The sequence below is a fragment of the Lissotriton vulgaris genome, chromosome 6 (assembly GCF_964263255.1).
Source record: "Lissotriton vulgaris chromosome 6, aLisVul1.2, whole genome shotgun sequence".
NCBI lineage: Eukaryota > Metazoa > Chordata > Amphibia > Caudata > Salamandridae > Lissotriton > Lissotriton vulgaris.
In genome coordinates this window covers 832,738,642-832,763,981 of record NC_141694.1, presented here as the reverse complement: position 1 = coordinate 832,763,981, position 25,340 = coordinate 832,738,642, and the positions used below count along the sequence as shown (strand labels likewise).

Below are 25,340 nucleotides of genomic sequence, written 5' to 3'. Positions count from 1 at the left end.
TCATGCATTGGGACAGGAACAGACTAATTTGCATACAGCCAGGTTCTGAAACTGGGATGGTGCAGTGAGCTAAAAAACGGTGTTGGATCTAGCCCTGATCTCTTGACTGGGTGAGAGCTTTCTGCTTAATTCAAAGACTCTGTCCCTCACCACCCCTTGTTGTAAATATTTTTGTCCACCCTAAGCGTGGAAGGGTATGCTCAGATGTGAGACCCTTGCTCATTGCACCATCAGGATTCAAGCAAACCGGGCCGAAGACGGCTGTAATGCCAGAAACCGGTCCCCGGGAGCTTGTTTCCTTCCCAGTGTAAGAATTGGCTTTTGTAGTTTGGTTTGCCCTGTTCCCATCATGCACTGGGACAGGAACAGACTAATTTGCATACAGCCAGGTTCTGAAACTGGGATGGTGCAGTGAGCTAAAAAACGGTGTTGGATCTAGCCCTGATCTCTTGACTGGGTGAGAGCTTTCTGCTTAATTCAGAGACTCTGTGCCTCACCACCCCTTGTTGTAAATATTTTTGTCCACCCTAAGCGTGGAAGGGTATTCTCAGATGTGAGACCCTTGCTCATTGCACCATCAGGATTCAAGCAAACCGGGCCGAAGACGGCTGTAATGCCAGAAACCGGTCACCGGGAGCTTGTTTCCTTCCCAGTGTAAGAATTGGCTTTTGTAGTTTGGTTTGCCCTGTTCCCATCATGCACTGGGACAGGAACAGACTAATTTGCATACAGCCAGGTTCTGAAACTGGGATGGTGCAGTGAGCTAAAAAACGGTGTTGGATCTAGCCCTGATCTCTTGACTGGGTGAGAGCTTTCTGCTTAATTCAGAGACTCTGTCCCTCACCACCCCTTGTTGTAAATATTTTTGTCCACCCTAAGCGTGGAAGGGTATTCTCAGATGTGAGACCCTTGCTCATTGCACCATCAGGATTCAAGCAAACCGGGCCGAAGACGGCTGTAATGCCAGAAACCGGTCCCCGGGAGCTTGTTTCCTTCCCAGTGTAAGAATTGGCTTTTGTAGTTTGGTTTGCCCTGTTCCCATCATGCACTGGGACAGGAACAGACTAATTTGCATACAGCCAGGTTCTGAAACTGGGATGGTGCAGTGAGCTAAAAAACGGTGTTGGATCTAGCCCTGATCTCTTGACTGGGTGAGAGCTTTCTGCTTAATTCAGAGACTCTGTCCCTCACCACCCCTTGTTGTAAATAACTTTGTAAACCCCTGCGCCACATTATACCTACGTCAGGTGTAATGTATGCAAAAGGGACGTATTGACCCAAGAAAGGGTATTAGAGGTGCCGCAGTGAAATCTATGAGATATCACTGCGTCACTTTTATGATGCTGCTGCGTCCAAATCTTGCGCCTGTTTCACAGCAGGCGTAAGACTGATGCAGGCCCTTTCACATGGGTCTGGCCCCATGTGAAAGGATGCATTGCTGGAGCTGCATCATTTTTGTGACACACTCCAGCAATGCATCACTTTTGCGCTTACAGATACGTCTGAAATACTGACGTATCTGTAAGTACTTGCAACATAATACGTCATATATTAAATATGACGCATGAGTAGAAGACTGAAGGCCTCATTTATGAGGCCATACATCACTTTTAGGCCACCGGTACGTCACTTTTTGTGACGCATCAGCAGCGTAAAACATGCACCTTGTTGAGTCATATTTACAAAGTGACGCATCTAGGTAGATGCGTCACTTTGTAAACCCCTGCACCACATTATACCTACATCAGGTGTAATGTATGCAAAAGGGGCGTATTGACGCAAGAAAGGGTCGTAGAAGTGACACAGTGAATGAACTGGGTTTTCCCCATGGTACGCTCCCCGGTACGCTCCCTGTTGCGCGTACCGGGCGCTCCCCCCCGCGAAAATAAAATAAAAATGTTTTTTGCCCAGCGGGGCCCTTTTATGGCCCCCACATCAAACCTAGGGGGTCAGGGGGGGTCTACTCTGCCCCCTTATGGTCATTTCCCCCTTTGATTTTGCCAATTCTTGTGTCTCGATCCTACCGAGACACAAGATGGCGGCCGCTCCGGACTGTTTAGAATGTTTACAGACACCCGAGAGCCAATCAGCTTTCCGTGCGCAAGTCGCGTGGCGCGCCCAGTGCGCTCCCCTGTGACTGAAAAATCCATAGGTTTGACAACAGTTATAGTTAGCTGGAATTTTTACTGACATAAAACCATTGAAATTCCCACGTTATAGTTAGTTGGACTCACTATAACTTGCGCGCCTGCAATGCACTGCTGATGACGTCACATATTACATCACTCATGACATGGTCAGTGACATCACTCATGACATCACTGATGACACCATCCAGTGAATGTGTGTCTTTCTGAAAAATAAATATGTTTTATATATGTATATGTAAAGGTCGATGGAAGAATAAATGTTTAAATAAGAGTCTTAATGTATGTCTTTTTTTTAATTGATTGGTTAACTGGCTTATTAAGTGTATCTTAGTGAATACATATATTAGCGAGTATTGTTTAAATATTTAAATGTTTGTATCAGTGTTTCACTTTGTGTATAAGTGGCTGCATGGGTTGGTGAGTAGCTACATGTGTGTGTATATGGGTTATTAGATGTTTTTTTTTGTATCAGTATGAGTGTCTGTATGGTTTGGTGGGGGTGTTACTTAGCACATAGATGCATCAATGACTGACTCATTGTTTGTTTGTGTTTTGAAGACAGCATATGTGCAGGACTGTATAGGTGGATGAGTGTGTATATGTGTGTGTTAGTGATTGAATGACTGCCTCACTAGTGTCTTTATCAGTAGCTACATATGTTTTAATGTAGTATTTGTGAGTATTGATGTATATAAGTGAGTATATGTGAGAGTGAGAGATTGAAAGAGTTTCTGTTTAAATAAGTATGTGTTTCTATAAGTGATTGTTTTAGAGAGTAAGTATGTGTAAGTTTCCTTAGAAGTAAGGTGGTAGTGTGTGTATAGCTGTATATGCAAATAAATGGATGTTCAATAGTTTATTTGCATGTGTGAGTATGTGTGTGAGTAACTTTTGGATGACTGTCGGTGTGTAACAGGATGTATAGGTGTTTCACTACATATGATGAGTGAGTATATGTATGAGTGACTATATAGAACTGTTGGTGAATGAGTGGACGTGTATATAGATGGTGGAATTACTGAATTGGTTGTTGTAACTGGTATGGGTATCTCCATTGTTTTGTAAATGTTAGTTTCTATTTTTGAATATGTGTTTCAAGGGTTACATTACACTGAAAGGAGGTCTGTCACTCTGTCACAAGGATGGTGTCATCAGTGATGTCATGAGTAATGGCACTGACCATGTCATGAGTGATGTAATATGTGACGTCATCAGCAGTGCATTGCAGGCGCGCAAGTTATAGTGAGTCCAACTAACTATATATAGCGTGGGAATTTCAATGGTTTTATGTCAGTAAAATTTCCAGCTAACTATAACTGGTGTCAAACCTATGGTTTTTTCAGTGAATTTAATAGCTTTTTTAAATGCTAATTCCTAACTATAACTGGTGTGAAACCTATGGTTTTTTCAGTGAATTTCATAAGTTTTTTAAATGCTAATTCCTAACTATATATAGGGCCTCAAACCTATTTTTTTGTCAGTGAATTTCAAAGGTTTTTAACAGCAAATTTCTAGTGCTATGAAATGTAATATTTTTTAAAATGAATCCTATATTGTATATTTATGTAATACTATTTTTTTTATGTATATTGTTCATGGTTTTTTTTTTGTTTTTTTTTTTGCCCTGGAGCGCTCCCGGTGCGCGTACCGGTGAGCGCACCGGTGAGCGCAGTCTTGCGGCGCGCCCCGGTGCGCGTACCGGTGAGCGTCCCGTTAGCGCTATTGCCGTGAACGAAAACATCATCGTGACGAGTCGCGTAGCCGCGTCCGCGTGATACGCACGGCGTAAGCGCACATGGAAGCACTCCAGCACATACGATCACGCTACGTAAGCGCCCTGGGGCGCGCCCCGGGGCGCGTAGCGTAAACGCGTCGGGGCGCACCCCGGGGTGCGTAGCGTAAGCGCGTCGGGTCATGTGACCTAAAAATAACACTTTTTATTGGTTCAAAACAGTTTTGGTTTCCAAATGATGATATCCCGGGTCATGTGACCTGAAAATAACACTTTAATTGGTTCAGGACAGTTTTGTTTTCCAAATGATGAAAGCCCCCACCTGTTTTCCTCATTCTCACTTTGTTGTTTGACTGAGGAAGACCTGTTTGTGAGAAATGGCTTCAGTAGCAGCAGCAGCAGGAGCATCTCAGCCACCACCACCACCACCACAAGGACCACCACAACACCACAGTGGTGGAGATGAAGAAGAGGAGGAGGAGGAGGAGGAGCAGAGGCGGTTACCTGCCTGAAACTAATACCCCCTACAAGCCAAAGGAGCACATTGTATGGGAGTTTTTTTTAACCCCAAAGGGCCTCAAGAAATTGAATGCGCCATTGGTTACTTGTTTGATCTGTGGCACTGTACTTTCCAGGGGGAACCCTGCCAAAAAATATTCTTTTGGAAACAACACCATGATTCGCCACATGCAACGCCGGCACCCTAAAAACTATGCTGCGGCAGAGGTCCGAGAAATTACCAGAAACCCTCCCCAATCTTCTCCCAGCACCTCCCAAAGTAAGCAACCCACTCCATCGGGTCGAGAGGCAAGGGAGATGGTCCCAAACATACAACCCCAGTTTGGACTATACAAAATCGTTTGTATATTTTGTGGAAAAACAATTACCTATGGTGAGCAAAGCATTAAACTCATCAACTGTGCTGGTGACAACCACAATTGCCCAAAAAAAACCTTAATTTTTTCCTGATTTTTTTTGCTCCAGTTGAGCCGTTTACAATTCCCTGTTTTTTGTTTGTCCCCATAAAAATAACAAAAAATATATAAAATTGTTCATAAAAGCCAAAAAAAGTAAAAAATGTTCCAAAAAACAATAAAAAAATATACAACAACAAAAAGAATTAAAAAAAACAGTTCTTTTTAGAACTACCTCTAAAGTACCTGCACTACAAAGCAGGGAATGCTCCTTTTAAAAAAAAAATCTCAATAAGTCAATACTTCAGTGTATTCAACCAATCCCTTATTTGATAGAAGGGGAATAGATTTGAATTTTATGCCATGCAGTAAAGCAGAACTGTAGCACTTTTCCAGGTCAGTGCAGTACATTCACAATCACATTCCACTATGTTTGACTATTTTGATTTTTTTGATTTTTATAACTGTATACTATTTCCCTATAGGATTACACCCAGGATGGACAGTATATACTTCTTTTTTACTGCACAGTCCCAATCTCTTCCTCTGAGATCGCTGTGAAGGGTTTTTTGATGCATTTTTATAGAATGAGGATGTTCCAAGTTGCTGCAAATGCAGTCTTCCAGAACAAACAGACAGTTGCTTGCACCTTGCATCAATGCCATTGCCATCTTGGGAAAACAAGTGATGATGGGTGGGGTTCAGCATTTATGATGCCACCATGCTCTATCGCAAAAGAAACAGCAATCACATTTTGCATGCATGCCACTGCCTCTCTGGGAAACCAACTAACATGGGATTTCAGCATTCGGAACACCTATCAACTTTGTGGTTGTGGCCGGACAACTCTCACTTCCCACCAACAACCAGGTGAGCGAAACCTCTGAACCCTGAGTGGTCACCACGAGGGTAAGTCGTGATATGCATTGGTGGCACAGAAAGCTGTTTCTTTTCCTTCACATGACTTCTTCCTTCCAGAAAGTGCTGCTTTACATCCATCATTTCATGGTATCCCTTTCTCAAGAGCCGGTCTCAGTTATGTATGCACAAACATGTGCTTGTGGTCACTGTTAGCATCATTTAAGGTGAAGTGCATGTCTGGTTGGGGTGCTGCACTTAAATGGAATTGCAAACACCATCTAAAATCTTTATAAAAATATCTTCAACATATATTTCCTGCACCACAGGATCTTGGCACCACGCATAGAAGTAATATTTTATGGAAGCAGGGGAAAAAAGAATAGAAGATCAAAAGGGAAACAAGAAAATAAAAGCTTGTGGACAGCCGCAGCGTTGGTTGGGCCTTCAATAGCTGGTCCTAGACTGCTTTGGATAAGGTCATGGAAACTAGACTCCACTCAGAGAGATCTACTTAAAAAAATTACATTTTAGAGGATCAAAATTATTTGTTAATGAACTTGATGACATGGTGCAAAAAGCATTGGAAGAGTAAAACATTCTCAAACCTTTTAAGCTGGGGTCTATAAAGTAGGCCTTTAAGTTGAAGCGTCCTCTCCAAAAATCTTCAGGACAAGAGTCCCTTTCGAGGCCAGGCTATGTTTGCTCAGGTCACCCTATGAGGACTGGACCAGGTAAGCAGGAGGTGACCTCCCTATGCAGTCTGTCTCACTTATTTGTGGAGAAGTGTAGCTCAGGGGTTAGAGGCGGCAGACCCGGAAGCTGAGATCGGCCCTGGACCAGGGTTCAATTCCCCGCCTCGGCGGGTCTTGCGCTCAAAATTCCACGGACTCGATAATTCTCCCTCCGGTGCCTTCTCAACTCACGGGTTCACACTCTGCGACTCTGGGCAATAGCTTGCTTAATCTCCACAACGGCCCCTCGCGGCGGGATGCCTGGCTTTCACCTTGTGGATACCCTGCCGGGGTTATCTCACAGGGGAATACCAGGACGGCCTTTGTGGGTAGCTGTGCGCTATATAAGCTCAAATACATTTACATTTACCTCTAATTTATAAAAAAATGCTACTTTAAAAAAAAAATCTGTCATTCTTTTTTCCCCATGGTACGCTCCCCGGTACGCTCCCCGGTGCGTGTACCGGGCGCTCCCCCCGCGCAAATCGAAAAAAAAAATTGTTTTTGCCCCGCGGGGCCCTTTTATGGCCCCCACATCAAACTTAGGGGGTCAGAGGGGGTCTACCCTGCCCCCTTTTGGTCATTTCCCCCTTTGTTTTTGCCACCCCTTGTGTCTCGATCCTACCGAGACACAAGATGGCGGCCGCTCCGGACTGTTTGGAATGTTGACAGACACCCGAGAGCCAATCAGCTTTCCGTGCGCGAACTCGTGTAGCGCGCCCCGGTGCGCGTACCGGGGCGCGCTTATAGATATATATTTTTTTTTAACCTAAATTACTCAAAATCCACTGGAGCACATATCTTGAGACATAGCAAAGGCACATCGGGCTACCAGTCCCTACAATTTTGCCAAATTTGGTGGAAATCCATTCAGCCGTTCGGGCTAAAAGTGAGTCCAACCGCCCTATGGAAATTAACATGGGGAAAACACGTTTTGGGACCCCCTTTTATCTCGGCTCCCGCTTCAAGAATCCCCCCCAAACTTACAGGGAAGAAGCGGAGCGCAGCGAGGCAAATTTGAGGAAAATTACAGGCAGATTCCTCAACCGGCCCAAAGTTATTCCCAATAGAATGTTGCGGATACCCTATGGAAAACAATCCTAACTATAACTACCTACTGGCGACTGCCAGTAGGTAATATATATATATATACATATATATATATATATATATATTGTATGGACTATAATTCAAGATCCCAAGTATAGTGATGCCGAATATAGAGCGTATGTTATTACAAAAAGAGGTTCTGTAAGATAAAGTACGTTTAGACATTACTCATTCCCAAGAACAACAGGCATGTACAGAGTGTTTGGCTTACAGATGCCTGTTTTGTTCTTTTTGTGACTCCCCTGTACCTTTGACGTGTGTGTTCTTCAGATCGTATTAAAGCTCAAAGACATTAACACTGACGTAGGGCATTGTGATGCGCGCTTTGCTGTTGGTAATAAAAATGGTGTTTGTACAGACAAGTTACGAAGAGAAGACACTTTATGACCAAACTGTATTAGTGTGACACTTTCCTTATAGGAGATTGAAAGCTTGACAATTCAGACCTCCCAGAGGAGAACAGAGAGGACCAATAGGATGCCCCCTTTGATCCTCCTGGATGACATCCATAAATGGGCAACTGCTTTCGAGAGGGCCTGTAAAATTACATTTCAGATCAGAGTGTTCCTATGTTCAGTATGTTTTTTCATTACATCACACATATTTTGTAAAATGGCAGAGTGTATGCCTCTTTGTTAAAATGTTCTGCCTGCACTACAAAGCAGGGAATGCTCCTTTTAAAAAAAAAATCTCAATAAGTCAATACTTCAGTGTATTCAACCAATCCCTTATTTGATAGAAGGGGAATAGATTTGTATTTTATGCCATGCAGTAAAGCAGAACTGTACACTTTTCCAGGTCAGTGCAGTACATTCACAATCACATTCCACTATGTTTGACTATTTTGATTTTTATAACTGTATACTATTTCCCTATAGGATTACACCCAGGATGGACAGTATATACTTCTTTTTTACTGCACACAGTCCCAATCTCTTCCTCTGAGATCGCTGTGAAGGGTTTTTTGATGCATTTTTATAGAATGAGGATGTTCCAAGTTGCTGCAAATGCAGTCTTCCAGAACAAACAGACAGTTGCTTGCACCTTGCATCAATGCCATTGCCATCTTGGGAAAACAAGTGATGATGGGTGGGGTTCAGCATTTATGATGCCACCATGCTCTATCGCAAAAGAAACAGCAATCACATTTTGCATGCATGCCACTGCCTCTCTGGGAAACCAACTAACATGGGATTTCAGCATTCGGAACACCTATCAACTTTGTGGTTGTGGCCGGACAACTCTCACTTCCCACCAACAACCAGGTGAGCGAAACCTCTGAACCCTGAGTGGTCACCACGAGGGTAAGTCGTGATATGCATTGGTGGCACAGAAAGCTGTTTCTTTTCCTTCACATGACTTCTTCCTTCCAGAAAGTGCTGCTTTACATCCATCATTTCATGGTATCCCTTTCTCAAGAGCCGGTCTCAGTTATGTATGCACAAACATGTGCTTGTGGTCACTGTTAGCATCATTTAAGGTGAAGTGCATGTCTGGTTGGGGTGCTGCACTTAAATGGAATTGCAAACACCATCTAAAATCTTTATAAAAATATCTTCAACATATATTTCCTGCACCACAGGATCTTGGCACCACGCATAGAAGTAATATTTTATGGAAGCAGGGGAAAAAAGAATAGAAGATCAAAAGGGAAACAAGAAAATAAAAGCTTGTGGACAGCCGCAGCGTTGGTTGGGCCTTCAATGGCTGGTCCTAGACTGCTTTGGATAAGGTCATGGAAACTAGACTCCACTCAGAGAGATCTACTTAAAAAAATTACATTTTAGAGGATCAAAATTATTTGTTAATGAACTTGATGACATGGTGCAAAAAGCATTGGAAGAGTAAAACATTCTCAAACCTTTTAAGCTGGGGTCTATATAGTAGGCCTTTAAGTTGAAGCGTCCTCTCCAAAAATCTTCAGGACAAGAGTCCCTTTCGAGGCCAGGCTATGTTTGCTCAGGTCACCCTATGAGGACTGGACCAGGTAAGCAGGAGGTGACCTCCCTATGCAGTCTGTCTCACTTATTTGTATCAGCCACTACAATCCTATGCCCTAGGGTGCCTGAGGAAGAGGTATCCTGTCTCACGGATCTGGAAGGCAGAGGTCCTCCGGCAGAGGTGCATACATAGACACTAGAACATCCCAGGGAGAAATGCAGCTCCCTCCCACGAGGTTAGGACTGGAAGAGTGCTTCCGTAGAGCTGCAGACACTTTAAATATATTTAAAAGTGGAATACTCTTCTTAAACAGTTTCCATTGATTTCAGGCTGAAAATGAATGATTAGGAGTAAAATAAAGTGCTGCAAAAATGTCGCAAAATTTCCTTATTGGTGCCGCTAAATTTGCTAATCCATGCCGCTATATCCTGGGAGGTCTGACTGAATGCAGATGACGGGGGTCACTCCGGAAGGCGGCCTAACGCCAGACGAGGGAGAGAGGCACAGCAAACAGCAAAAGGTGGAGAACACGGAACTTGAGCTATCCACTGCCTGTCAGGAGTAGATTACTCCAAGGTTCTTGTTATATCTAATGTTTCTACCTTACATCTTCCCTATTTCTCTGCCTCTGCTGTTCAGCCAGTGAGAGTAGAATGTTAGTGTGAATGTGATGTCATTGGAATGTTTGGCGTGCTGTGACTAGTACTGTCAGTTGCATCCTGGGCTGAGCAGCAGAGAGGCTGCTCCTGGTGGGGTCTTGATTATATCTTTACTGGAAAACTTATCTGAACATCTAAAATCAATAAACTTATCATCTGTAAACTAACCAAGACTACTGGCACTCCTTACTACGACACAACAGTTCTATTTTATCTCTCTCTACTAATCAGGAAGAAATCCTCTGGAAAAACAGTCACCTCACGGGATGTGCTAGATCCGTTTGGGGTCTGCAGTCATCTCCAAAGGGAAGTGAAGAGCACGCACTGCAGTTGTAAGACAGCAAGTTTAATTCTTACAGCAGACCCCAGCAGTGGAGATACACTAATGAACAAACTGCAGGAAACCAACTGCCAAATAGTACATTTGTAACAAATTATGACGACACAGGCTTACACAAGAACAGTTCGTTCAAAGCGTGTGACACAGGTACCTTGCACAGAATACTACAGAAATCTATTCACAGGTAAATAGCTTGTATACCTTTTAGAGCACAAAGCAGTTATTGGCTGGTTTATCCACACAGTTGGATAAAAAGATGCTGACTTGTTCCATCCTCCTGCAGCAGTGCATATTACATTTGTGATAGGGATATTTGCACCGAAAGTGCCCATTCAATTTCTAACTCGAGAATATTTACACCAGCTGGTCAGGGAGGCCAGGGAGGTGGTCAGATAGCTGAAACAGGCTGGACTAAAAAAGGGAAAGGACGGTGTGTAGAACCAGGAGGTTCTGTAAGTTGGCAGTGCAGTGCAGTGCGGATACTCAGCTGGTGGTTACCTATTTAACTGTTCTTGCTGCCAGTAAATCGTTTCTTCAAATAAATAAGGCTCAGCTGGAGTGATTGTTTTTTTTTTTTTTGATCCGGGACTTATAAAAGAAGGTAAAAAGGGGGAAATAAAGGGAAAAAGAAAAGAAAAAAAACCTTTTTGAGAATTTAAATGGGTAAACCACAGAAGGAGGGTGACGACACAGTCAAGCTCAGCAGAGTGGAAGCAGCTTCACGACAGAAAGCTAAAACACGCCTCGTCTTAGCTAGGAAAGCTGAGCGCAAGGCTGCCAAAGACAGAAATAAAGATGGGAATAGGGTTGAGAACTCTGCATTGGAAGATTCCACACCTGAGTCATCTGAGGATAAATCGCTCCCCCCCCCCCGGCTTCTCTACAAGATGATCAGCGTAAGGCAGTAGCTGAGGGGGGTAATATAGATGGCATTAATATCATAGACTCTCTGCCCCAGTCTGAGGTTAATGTACAAGTGCTAACCCCTAAAACTTCATTGGTTCCTGCCCTAGCAGTGCTCACGGCAGAAGAGAAGAGAAAGAACGGTGTTGGGGGGTGTGGTGCTGGAGGGAAGGAGGTGAAAGATTTTCCACTTTTTGCAAAAAAAACAACTCCAAAAACCCTCCCCTCTCCTCAAGTCACCACTACCTCGGTGGCATCACCCCTGAGAATATCTGCTACGGATCCTGGAATGAGTGAAATTTTACCTCAAATCATGCTTCCCTTAGCTGATGCGACAGTAAATGAGGGAGAATTTACCCAAGATACAACTCCCGGTCCTGAAGAAATGACAGGAACAGCAGGATTTGATGCTACCCCTTCCGGCTCTGAAAAGAGATCTGAAGAGAGATATCAGCTAGATATTCGCGAAATGCTCAATTTAATTCTCGATGAGATCAGCGAAATTAAAAACAATCAACAAGTGGAGATAGCTGCCCTACAAGCTAGAATGGACAAGCTCGAGGAGTTAACGGTATCACTCCCTAATCGAGTAGTGGAAGCGGAATCCAGGATCTCAGCTCTGGAAGATCAAATGGGACTGGTATCAGGAGCAACTAGAGAGGCCACTAAGAGGAGGATTACCATGGAAAACAAACTTGAGGAGTTGGAAAACCACTCTCGCAGGTCAAATCTGAGAATTGTGGGAGTCCCTGAAGGGACAGAAGGCTCCGACACAGTACAATGGGCTAACTCCTTTATCCAAAAGGTAGTTCTTCCAGAGTTCGAAGGGGATTTGACGATCACAAGGGCCCATAGAGTACCAGCACAGCGTTTTGCGAACTCTCCATTTCCAAGAACAATCTTACTGAATTTTGCGGACTTCAGGATAAAAGAACGAATCCTCTCTAGGGCATATCAACAACGCCAATTCAATGTTTCTGAGACGGCAAAATGTAGAATATTTATGGACATGACAGCAGCAGCGGCCAGAAGAAGAAAAGAATTTGTAAAATTGTTGCAATTATTTAAAGCTAATGGCGCCCAGGCTTCGATTGCACAACAATCAAAGTTAAAGGTTCTTGTAAAAGGAAAATTCTTCCTGTTTACTGACTTAGAGGAGGCTCAAACTCTTCTCAACGAGATTTCTGCAAGGGCTTAAAAAATTAGAGAAGGAATCTGATTTATATCTTGAAATTGACACACTAGGTTTGAAAAGAAAAAGGGGGGAAAAAAGGAAAAATGGGAGAAAAAAGACAAAAAGACAAATGAATTAAAAACAGGAAAAAAAGAGAGGAAAAAGAAAAAAAGGAATAACAGAGGTGGGCGCACGGGGTTATTGAGTCACTCCAGGGTGTAAGAAGAAGACACCCGAAGAAGAAGCTGAGGGAGGGATGGGGGCAGCGTGGTCTGGAAGGGGGATTCCCGCATCCCTGGGGGTGGTTAGGGTGGGGGGGAAAGCAGTAAAAAATACAAGTACAGTAGGGTTGCTATTTTTTTCAATTTCTTTGGTTGGTACAGAAGGAGTTTAGAATTTCATAGCCATAACAATGACAATTGACTTATGTAATATCCTGTCCATTAACGCGAATGGACTGTTAAATAAACTGAAATATGGAGCACTTTTGAAATGGGCAATCGCTATTAAACCTCACGTAGTTTTCCTCCAGGAGACGCACTTAAAATCAAACTCCCCAAAGTTGTTTTTTCCTAGATATTTCTCCCATGGGTTCTTTTCCTCTGCTGGTGTTGCCCAGAGGGGGGTAGCTATTTATTTCTCAAGAAATTTACCCTGGGAGATTCTTCAAATGCAAAGGGACTCTAAAGGGAGATGGCTTTGGGTGGCAGTGAAATTGTTGGGAAAGGTATACAATTTTGTTAACTATTATGGCCCAATTTTTGATGACACCTCGGCCCTGACTGAAATTAGTGAAATTCTAAGGAGTACTGCTGGACAAATTATAGTAGGAGGTGATTTTATTACATACAGGATTTAAAAAAGGACACCTCTAATAAGAATAAGAAACAACTAAAACCAAAAACAGAAGGGGTATTAGAGGCTTTTATGTCAGAATATCAATTGCGGGACTCATGGCGCTCCCTAAATCCCAACCTAGAATCTTACACGTGCTATTCCAATAGGTTTCACACAGCCTCTAGAATAGATTTCTTTTTATCCTCAAGATCGCTCCAAATTTCCAACGCATTGATAGGCTGCAATCCATTCTCAGATCATGGGAGGATCGAGGTTGAATTAATATTGGAGGGCACGGTAAGGGTGCGACCTAGGTGGCAGCTGGATCGCACCCTTCTACAGAATACAATATGGGTTGAGGGTTTTAAAGAATGGATAAGGGAATTTTTTCTAGTAAATAAGGACTCAGCAGAGCCCTTCGCAGTATGGGGGGCATTCAAAGCAGCAGCTCGGGGGCAAATTATAGCCTTTTCTTCTAACAAAGCAAACGAACGAAAAAGAAAAATATCTGCCCTCCAGGATGCCGCAGAAAATGAGTATGCCTTGAAACCTAATCAAAAACCAAACAACTGGGAACAAGCTAAAGTATTACTTAGGGACTTCTTCATTTTGGAAGAGATAAATAGCTCAAAAGCTTTCCAACAAAAGCTATATGAAGATAGTCAACTCATGGGCAAGCTGTTGGCAAATTCGATTAGGAAAAAACAAGAATCTTCCATCATCTTAAAAATTCAAGATCCATCAGGCAGGATAGATACTAGAAGTGAGGAAATCGCGAAAATATTCCTTGATCATTATGAGAGAATATACTCCACTGATATCCAAATTGAAGAAAATTTAATCAGGGAATATTTCGACAACTTAAACATCCCCAACATTTCTAAATCTAGATCTAATCAAATAGGCGGCAATATAAGTTATTTGGAAATTCAAAATAGTATAAAAGCCAGAGCGGGAGCAAAGGCTTCAGGGATTGATGGATTCCCAATTGAATTTTATAAGGTTTTTCTGAAGGAACTGGAGGATCCTTTGAAACATTTATTTAATTATATGAGACGAGGTGGTAGGGTCCCCTCAGAGTTTAAAGAGTCCACAATTATTAGTTTTGTTAAGAAAGGCAAGAACCCGGAGGACGTAAATTCCTATAGACCAATTAGTCTTTTAAACTCTGACTATAAGGTCTTTATGAAAATTTGGGCTCAAAGATTCGTATTGGCCGCCCAGGAGGTGATACATCAAGATCAAACAGGTTTCATAGCTGGACGCTATATGGCTGCTAATACAGAATATTTATTGCAGGCACTAGATTATTTTAATCTTAATTCTATTTCTGCATGCATTCTTATGATCGATGCGGAAAAAGCATTTGATTTAGTTAACTGGTCAACGTTATTTTTTTCCTTGGGCTATTTTGGATTTCCCGCCCCTATTATTAATATGCTACAAAACATTTATGAGGGGGCATCTGCCCAGGTGATAATAAACGCAAAGCAAGCAGGGAAGATTAGAATAAAACGAGGCACAAGGCAAGGTTGCCCTTTATCTCCCCTGCTTTTTACCTTTTTTATCGAACCCCTGGTAATTAAAATAAGAAATAATAACGCAATATCTGCCCCAATTGCCGGAATGTCGAAGTTAATATTATTCGCAGACGACATTATTCTTTATATGGCTCCCGATAAAGAAAATATAGAAAATCTTATGAAAGAGTTACAGAAATATGAGAAGGTAGGGGGTTACAAAATCAACAAAAAGAAAACTGAGGTTCTTATTCTGAATACTGATTTAGACTTCCTTCCGTCAGATTTACAGTCTCAAGCTGAAAAAAGGGACCCAATAAGATATCTTGGGATTTACGTGACCAGAGACTATCAAGAACTTTTTCAATTGAATTACATAAGAACTATGAATAAAATCAAGAGCCTTTTAGAACATTGGGATATACTGCCCCTATCATTGATTGGCAGAGTGGCATTGATAAAGATGAACATATTACCTCTGCTTTTATTTTTGTTTAGTAATATCCCAATTAAAGTTAATTTGGCCTTTTTTAATGAACTAGATTCCATGATAAGAAGATTTATTTGGAATAAAAAGGCCAATAGAGTCAAACTTGCGGTAATTCAACTTCCAGTTAACCAAGGTGGACTTGCTCTTCCCCATTTTTATACATACTACGAGGCAGCTTTTTTTGATATAATGGCAGGATTATTAAAGGCTAGACAGACAAGAGACAGTTTTTCTTTTAATAGAATGCTTGAGGAATCAGGTTCTCAAATTTCTATTTTCTTAAAAACGGCAAAACTTCCAAAGAGAACACGATATAAGACACTGGTGGGGTATTCATCAAGATTACAGCTTTTATTTAAAAAACATGGCCCAGATGGATCCATCTATTTGAAACTTTCGGAATGTACTAAAATGGGTCTTAAGATCTCTTCAAACCATTTGTCAGAATGGGAATTGGCCGGATTTTGTGAAATAAGGCATCTCCTCACGCAAAATACGTTAATCAGCTGGCAAATGGTCAGAGACAGAAGGCATCCAAATCGGCTCATGTTTTTTCAATATTTACAACTGAGTTATTTTATAAAAAAAAGTTATAGGAAATCTTGATAGAACACCTAATGCTTTGTTAACAGCGCTATATGGGGAGAAACATAAGGGTATTGGATTTTGGTATAAAAAGTTACCTCTTCCGGGTTCAACCAATATAATAGGCAACCATCTGGAGAAAATAAGTCTCACAACACAGTGTGTGGTGTCTGACAAAGATTGGGAGACAATAAGCTGCTTAGGGAATAGGGCACTCCGAGCAGCCAATTATAAGAGGATGTCTTTTCTTTGTCGTTGGTTGGCATATTATACCCCGGAAGCTCTTCAAAGAATGTTCCCTGAATACGAAAATAAATGTTTTAGATGCAAAACTAGGGGACAGGGTGGCTGGCATCATATTTTCTTCTCATGCCCAAAGTTAGAACCCTTCTGGAGGGAGATTTTCACAGATCTGGAGATGGCAATAGGGAAAATTCTTTCTCCAGAAGTGGAAGTTGCCCTTTTTGGCATTAGTAAAGACAGGAACAAGTTCAATGAATCAGAAGAAGTGTTTATCTTTATTTCCTCTGCCGTAGCAAGGTCTCTGATTCTGCAAAATTGGAAATCCACGGTGTGTCCTTGCCATGTTAAGTGGGTTAATAAAATGAAGAGAACTTATAATTTTGAGAGAGCCTATGCAGGTAGAGTGGGTGCAACTGAAAGATTCGAAAGGAATTGGAAATATCTTGACCAGCTTGAACTATTAAAAGGAAGGTGATTGTTATATCCTAGCTAATTGAAAGACGGCATTACATTTATATCTGAGGAAATATAAGTATTCGTATGCTATGCTATATCGAATTGCTAAGTACTTTTATCATGTTATCAGTTCTGTTTCTATATATCAGTACTTTATTGCACTAGTCACTTTATACAGGCTGAGAAGAGAAAAGAGAAAAGAAAAAGAGAAGAAATTCTTTTTTTTTTTTTCCCACACAATAGCACTAATACTGTCAAGTGCCGGTTTTTCTATTTTTGCATTAGCACAAATATTTCGTGTAATTATATATTGGCACTTTAATGCATTAGTCACTTTATTAAGGCTACATGTTGCACATAATAACACCTTCAAGCGTTGGTCGCTCTACTCTTTGTATTTACACTCTATGTTCAATATAATAATAGCAATATTATTCTTGATGTTGCCCTTTTATCACCAGTTGTTTATTGATTGGATAATCTTAAATTATATATTATTTTTACTGTGGTATTCTATTGTCTAGGGTTGTCTCTTGGATTTTATAAATTTTTGGCTAATGTGTGTCTAATTATGAAGAAATTTAATGTACCATTGTATTGTCTTTACCTACGGCTTGTAATAAAAAACTTATATAAAAAAAAGAGAATATTTATTAATATTTTTTCAAATATGTTTATTGAGTTTTTAATAAAACGAGGCGGACATATGTATTTGCATGGAATGCATTCATTGATGCACAATCTTAATAAAGCATTACATATGCACATACCAAAAACATTTATAAGCACATGAATGCCTTTCTGGACGGTTAACTTGGTCATAGGTATTCCTACAGAGTTCTGTTTGTTTTAAATATTTTGCACGCATAAATCGCAAGGCTCAACTCAGCAGAGTCTGAGAAATAAACACAACTAACCCCTGTGAAGCATTAACGAGGGCTGTGGTTGTTGGCGGGCCATTATCAATGGTGGGTTAGCTCAGTAAGGGCAGGGAGGGTAGTTTGAAATCATGCTTTTTAAATTAATGTATACCTGTATGTGAAAACGGGCATTTGGGATCTATGAAATTATTTATTTTGTGGTAACACTTGTAAAGAAATACATCTATTTCTCTTTCTTTAAAGGTGCATGACTTCAGTAAATTGGGATTGACTAGTTACATGCAACTGATTTACTCATGTTTGATGATGATATTAACCTGGCACTGGTCTTCCTGCTGTCAGTTTCTCATTCAAAGACTCGCACATTTTCCAGAAGACTGCTGGGTACGTGATATGGAAGCTTTGGTAAGTTTCAAAGAATAATTTCTACGTTGTTACTTTTTGAAAAATGGAGCAAACAGTCCTATTAAGTGATTGAAATTTCTAAGGATTTCATTTGGATTTTTGTCTGGGTTTAGCTGAAGAGCATTTAAAGGAAATTAATGTAGACAAAATTATAGGAATAAACATGTCACAAAATGTCTGTGCCAGTCTAACAAAATCCATTGGACACACTGCCAATGGAAAGACACTAAGGGGCTCATTAGCATGGCAGGCGGACACCCTATCGGGAAACGGGACTGCCCGCCATAAGGGCGGTGGTCCCGTGGGAGCAATTAGGATGCACCCGCCACAGTGGTGGGCGCATCCTGCATTCCTGGCATTGGGCCGGGCGGTACACTCAGCACCGCCCACCATAATGCCAGGAAGGCATGTTGTGCACTTCCATGCACAACATGGCAGGCACCGTGTAGTGGCTGCCATGTTGTGCATGGAACTGCTGGAGGGTACCATAGGTATCCCCCATGTGCACCCCCCACCCCGAGTCCCTGGGGGCCCTTGTGGGCCCCCAATGTCAGAACACCGCATGCCTTTCAAAATGCATGTCCCCGCCTGCATAGTAATATGGATGGCGGTGTCTAACAGACACCGCCACCATATGAAACTCTTTTCCGACCGGTCAACTCGTTGACCGGGCAGAAAAGAGGCGGACGGTCTTTCCGTCCGCCGCGGTCCCCCCCACCATAGTATGGCGGGGGGAATTGGATGGCGGGCGGGGTCGGATCATGGGTGTATCACCACCGCCATGCATTATGTCAACTTTAAATTAAATATGTGTTTTCTAACAATCATTGCAAACACAACATGTTTTATTAACGATTTAAAAACCCAGTTGTTGTCTGTTTAGGGGGTTAGCCAGTTGAATAAACACCGATAAGAACTGATTGCAAACAGTTTGGAAACGCTAAGGAAACACCAATCAAATCCAAGAAAATAAACACTGAAAATAGCATGGCCTCATCATGTTCGAAAGAAAAGAAAACTGTTTTCTCTCATGATTTTCTCATAGAGGTTGCATAAGGTGCCTCAGAGGCTGAAATGAGAGCACATTTTCCATAAGTTCACACTAATTTTCTTTTCTCAGCCATGTGAGCATAACGTCTGATATTCTTAGTAAAATGTACTTCCAACAGCAAGAACAGACTGTCAATTTCTTACCCAATGTTCTGCTGCAGCTTCCCATCATATTCTAATGAATAACTAGAGCTCTAACATTCTGTTTTCATTATACAACTGTGGCACACATTAAATCATCTTGATGGAATCAAACCTGTTAAAATATAAAGCATTTCCTTTGAAAATGAACACAAGAAGCGTAGCTAAAATGAGGATGCATTTGTTATGTGTTCTCAAATATCTTTCCCATCCATGTTGTTGCTGGAATATTAATTTGCCTTGATAAAACAAATGACAAGGTACTTGTAAAAAACCTGTTGGTTTAATTAAATGCTTGGGCTGGGAAACATCCACAGAAAGGGGACTGACTCAACATCCATTTGTTCTCAGTGTCTTTGTTTACAGTCTTTGGACCATCATAAACCAATTTAGATCTTATTTTAGCTAAAGGAATCCAGGCCTAGTTAAGGAGTGTAAGTCAGTCCAACCGATAGTGAATGAAGGTGGGTGTTGACCTTGCATGGACACAATGAGGGCCAGTAGGTGAAATGTCCAGATGTCCGGTTTGGGGAGCGCATGATTGCTGTGTGTACTGTGTGTGCTGTGCTCTGATTGGCTGAGCGTTCCTAACTTCATACGACATCTGACTTTATGGTGTTTTGGAACTGCGGCACCACTTCAGCCATATGTACTTTAATGGGTCCAATCGCTAAGGACCATTGTGGTGTTTCTGCCTATCTGTGGGACTAATCTGGGTTTTTCTTGTTTGCCATTTTGTCCTGCTGGTTACATGCCACCCCACCTGTGAGCTCTCAATCAGTAGCTCTAGGCCTTGGTTGCATTGCCTGCCTCACCACGTATTTCTTGATGGGGACGTTGTCTCGGGATATATATGTATCATTGTGTAGATTGAAATAAAAATTACCAATGTCAGTAAAACATTCTGGCATGCAGACCGAAACATTTACTTTCAACACCAGCACCAGTCTGTCAGTTAACTACCCAGTTTTCTACTACAGCTTCCAACAGTGTAATAATGAACAACCATAGTGCTAATATTCTGTATTTATGAAAGCCATCCAATTTGAATCAAAGCTGTAAAACCTAAAACATTTCCTTTGGAAATGAACAAAACAAGAGTACTTTTGTCATAGAAAATATGACTAGTGCTCTAGAAAGCTAAAATGACAAAAAATTGTCTATGAGTTCTCATTGTATTTTCCCCATCGATTTCAGTAAAATGTACTTCCAACAACAGCAGTAGTTGATCAGTTAACTTCCCAGTAATCACCAAAGAGTTCTAATGAACAACTAGATCGCTAACATTTTGTACAAAAAATGAGGCACTCTGGAACACCATTTTGTTGTAGTAGGTACTTTTGAATGTCAGCCTTTCCTGAAGAGCAGAGTGAAGTAAATGCGCATTTCGATGTTAATGCAGACATGAAACCAGAGAGTCAAAAATATCAGGAGAGGTCTGGGTTTTTAGTAATTTGAGGCATAAAGTATTTTTAAAGGGGTTAAAAATAGTAAAAGAGACAACATCCTCTTCTCAGATCTGTTTACACAGCCTACCGGTCTTCTCAGTTGGTTAACAGCTCCTTAAAATACCAACATTTTGGTGTGTGTGTGTGTATTACCTACTGGTCGCCAGTAGGTAGATACAGTTAGTACCTATTTTCCATAGGAAATCCACAACATTCTATTTGGAATAACTTTGGCGCCTGTTGACGAATCTTGAGAAAATGTTCAAAAGTAATTATCAGCTCCGGTCCGCTCCTATCCTGAAAGTCTCGGGGTGGCTCGTCAAGCGGGCCGAGAAAAAAGGGGGGTTCCAAAACGTGTTTTCCCAATACAATTTTCCATAGGGACCTTTTGACGCAGCTACAGCTTGAACTGCAGAAAGGTATTACACCAAATTTGGCAAAGAGATAGTCCTCAGACTCGTGCCTTTTGCTTAAATGGTGTAAATCTGTCAATAGTTCCTGAGAAAATGACAGTTAAAAGCATTTATATATCTATGGCTAAGCAGTATCCTCGTATCCTAAGCGCACCCTGCCGTGCATAAGCTGTATGCTAATTGGCTGTCAACACTCCAAATCAGGAAGTGTTGGCAGCCATCTTGTGCCTCAGTAGACCTGAGGCACAAGAAACCTTAGAAACAAACGCTCAAAACGCAAAAAGGGGGCAGGGTAGAAACACCCTGACCCCCTATGCCTGCTCAGTGGGTCCCACAAGGACCCCCAAGGCCAAAAAATATATATATATGTTTAAAAATCGGCAAAATCCGCACAGGATGCGTGGGTCCAGCCGATGAAAAAAAAAACGAAGCGCCGGCTCCTGCGCTTCAAAGCTAATTAGCCCCCGGGGAGACCAAATCCCGGGGGCATTTTGAAAAACGAGTGTGGGGGGGCCCAATCCCCCCCACACTGCCCCGGGGACCGCCACCCCCGGGGCAAAGTTTGAATAATTGTAGGGGGGGCACAAGGGCCCCCCCGCAGTCCAGGGGACCACCACCTCCTGGGGCTTGACTTCACTTTTATTTGCAGGGGGTACACTGCCCCCCCGCAGCCCCGGGGACCGCCACCCCCGGGGCTTTAAAAAAAAATATTTGTACCCTCTGTGGGGGGCTCAAGCCCCCCCACACGCCCCGGGTACCGCCACCTCCCTGGGGCACTAAATATTTAAATTGGGGGGTCCTTGATGGACCCTCCAGCCCCGGGGACCACCACCCCCCCAGCGCTTTGCAGATGATGGGAGGGGGGCTGTGTGGCCCCCTCCTGGAGCCTTGTGATGGCCCTGGGGACCGCCACCCCCTAGGGCCGGCTCCTGCAGTATCCCGGGGTGCCCACCCCGGGACACTGTAGTTTGCTATGGCAGGGCGGGAGCCTTGCGGCTCCTGCCCTGCCATAGCAAACTGCTTTGCTATTTGGAAGAGAGAGCAGGAAACCTACTCTCTCTTCCAAATAGCAAGGCAAATTGCTTTTCCACATGGGGAGCAGCATGTTTGCTGCTCCCCGTGTGGAAAAGCAATGCCGGCTCCAGCAGGATGCAGGGAGCGATGCTGGGACCGTGGGGAGATTGGGGACCCCCCACGGTCCCCAGCTAAGAGGGCCAGCCCAGGAGGATGGGGTCCCCGGGGCTAGAAATGGCCCGGGAGGGGGGCCACGCGCCCCCTCCCCAAAATGTATTTTTAAAAAATTAAAATTAAAAAAAGCCGACCCCGGGGGATGGGGTCCCTGGGGCCGATTATGGCCTCCGGAGGGGGGCCTCGCGGACCCCTTCCAGAACTTTTAATAAAAAGTATAGAGGACAGGCCCTGGGGGATGGGATCCCCAGGGCCAAAATATTAGGAAAAGAAGGGGGGCCACACAACCCACCTTTTTAAAATAAAAAAAAATAAAAAGACCGGCATTGTGGCGGCGGCCACGCCCCCTACCAGCATCAGGGGGCGCGTTTGCAGAGGGGCAACACATTTCCCTTTAATACTGGAGGTCCTTGGGGGCCAACTAGCCCACCAGGAACCTCCAGTATGCGCCAGGGGGCTGTTTTGCAGAGAGGTGTTATGAGGCCACACCCCTTTTTACACCTCTCTGCAATGCAGCTCTGTGGCACTTACTGGAGGTAGCTGGTGGGCTAGTTTTACCCCAGGGACCCTCAGTATTCAAGGGGAGTTAATCCCCCAACTTAAAATGCACCACTGGACGCGGGGCCTGAGTCCACATGTGTGCAAACACACCCGGTGGCGTAGTTTAAGTTGGGGAATTATTTTGTTGTCAATCCTGAGGGTCCCTGGGGGCCAACTAGCCCACCAGGTACCTCCAGTAAGCACCACGGAGCTGCGTTGCAGAGTGTTGTAAAAAGGGGCATGACCTCTGAACATCTCTCTGCAACGCAGCCCCCTGGTGCATACTGGAGGTATCTGGTGGGCTAGTTGGCCCCCAGGGACACACAGGATTGAGGAGGAATTAATTCCCTAACTTAAAGCACGCCACAGGGCGTGTTTGCAGACATGTCACTTCAGGCCACGCCCCCTTCATTCACCACTGTGCAAACACGCCTGTGGCGCGTTTTAAGTTGGGGAATTAATTCTCTTTCAATACTGAGGGTCCCTGAGGGCCAAATAGCCCAACAGGTATCTCCAATTCTCCAGGATGCGCCAGGGAGCTGCGTTGCAGAGAGGTGTAAAAAGGTGTAAATATATATATATAGATCCGATAACCACTCTCTACGTGCTATGTATCCACGCCAAGGAAGACAAGAGAGACGGACTCTTGAGTTAAGCAGCAGTCGCTGTATCAAATCAAAATCTAATCAAATAGGTCCAAAATGTTATAAATAGTGGTACAGATCTTCACAAATATTTAGACCACGTGGGCTTTTCGTTTCCAGCTCTACTATGTATTTGGTCTCTAGTCGACGTAACTGTTTTTCTCGATCTCCACCCCTCTTACTCATAGTAACGCTGTCAATAACATAATATTGCAACACATTCAAGTTGTTACCATGTTCTGTTTTTACATGCCTAGCCACTGGATATGTAGGGTCAGAGTTGACCGTGGCTCGCCAATGTTGCAATATTCTCGCTTGCACTGGTAATTTCGTGCTGCCAACATACTTGAGCCCACAACTGCATTGCAGCACGTACACGGCAAATTCAGTCTTGCACGTGTAGTGTCCCTTGATTTTTATAGGGAAATCTGAAAATGCAGTTGTGTATGACGAGATGTTAGTGCCAAATTTACAGGCTCGGCAGGAGCTGCACTTGAAAAACCCATTTCTAGAGGAGAGCCAGTTGCCCTTTACATACATCTCTGGACTGGTTTTCACCAGATCTGACCTCATCGGGTAGGCTTTACGAAATGTAAAGTTGGGTTTATGTGGATACACTGTATTTAATACAGTGTTGGTCATAACTATCGGCCATTCCTTGCTCAAAATCTTTTTGATGACCTGAGATTGTCTACTGTAAGTAGAAATGAACCTGCATGTTCTCTCCATACTACCTCTCTGGCCTGTACTGCCTTGGGGCTGTCCCACTCCATGATCTTCGGTTTGTTTCTTTTGTAGGAGGGTACCTCTATCAATTTGGTTAGCTTTATGTAATGCACTATTCAGGTTTTTTTCTTTCTAACCTCTCTCTAGTAGCCTTTTCTTAGTCCTATGGAGTGGGAGCCAACAAGAGGCAACAGATTTTGTTGAAACCCTTAACAACAACGACTTTAACCTTTCCTTCACCAGCCACATCAGCCCCAAATCTATAGACTTCTTAGATGTTAAAGTTGAAAATAGGAACAACGTTTTGACCACTACGTTATTTAGAAAGGACACGGCGGGAAACAGCCTGCTGCATGCCTATAGCTGTCATCCAGCTAATCTCATCAATTCGATCCCTATGGGAGAATTCTTGAGAGCTAAACGTAATTGTTCCAATGAGGTAGATTACACTAAAGAGACACTCGTTATGGCGGAACGCTTCAAACAGAGAGGCTATAACCAGAAATGTATATCTAAAGCCCTGGCTGAAGTGAAGAAAAGAGAGCGGTCCAGTTTACTTAAACCTAAGGAGAAAGAAAGTGAGTTAGAATCCAGTACCACCAGTAGATTCATCACAGATTACCATTCTAAATCCAGGGAAGTGAGAAAAGCTCTGAATAAATATTGGAATGTGCTCAAACTGGACAAAGATTTAGCACCTGAACTCTCAGAATACCCACAGTTGACCTTTAGGAGACCGAAGTCCCTTAAAGATCTCCTCTGCTCAACACTTGTTCCTGAAATTTCTAAGCAGAGGAATCCAGTACAAGGATTTTACATTTGTGGCAGATGTAAAGCCTGTCGCAACAGTAAAAACCTCAAAGAAGTCCAGTTGTCTAAAGAAACAGACAAATATAAGATCACTAAACATGTTATATGTCTCACTGACCATGTGATTTATGCCCTCAAATGTCTCTGTCAGCTATATTATATTGGCAGTACCAAACGCCCAGCCAAGAAAAGAGTACTTGAGCACATGCGGGCAATCACTCATGGGGACAAACAATACCCCATTGCTAGGCACTTTGCGGTACACCACAAAGGGAATGCTAATTTGCTTTCCTTCTGTGTACTGGAAACTGTTCCCAGTAGGGAAAGAGGAGGAGACAGAATTAAGGAAATGAGAAGACTTGAGTCGAGACTCATAATAAAATACAGGACCACCCAACCGGGCGGCCATAATCTACACGAAGAACTTAATGAGATTTAGGCTAGCCTG

At 42.9% G+C, this 25,340-nt stretch overlaps 1 protein-coding gene across 1 annotated transcript in view; it reads left to right on the top strand.

Moving 5' to 3' along the window:
* The window catches only part of LOC147708069 (potassium/sodium hyperpolarization-activated cyclic nucleotide-gated channel 1-like), a 1,702,968-nt gene that overhangs the window by 911,313 nt on the left and 766,315 nt on the right, over window positions 1–25,340 (top strand). Inside the window, exon 6 of the mRNA XM_086925297.1 lies at window positions 17,771–17,932. Within this exon, the coding sequence (XP_086781423.1) occupies window positions 17,771–17,932 (162 nt within the window). The remainder of the gene's footprint in view (window positions 1–17,770; window positions 17,933–25,340) is intronic.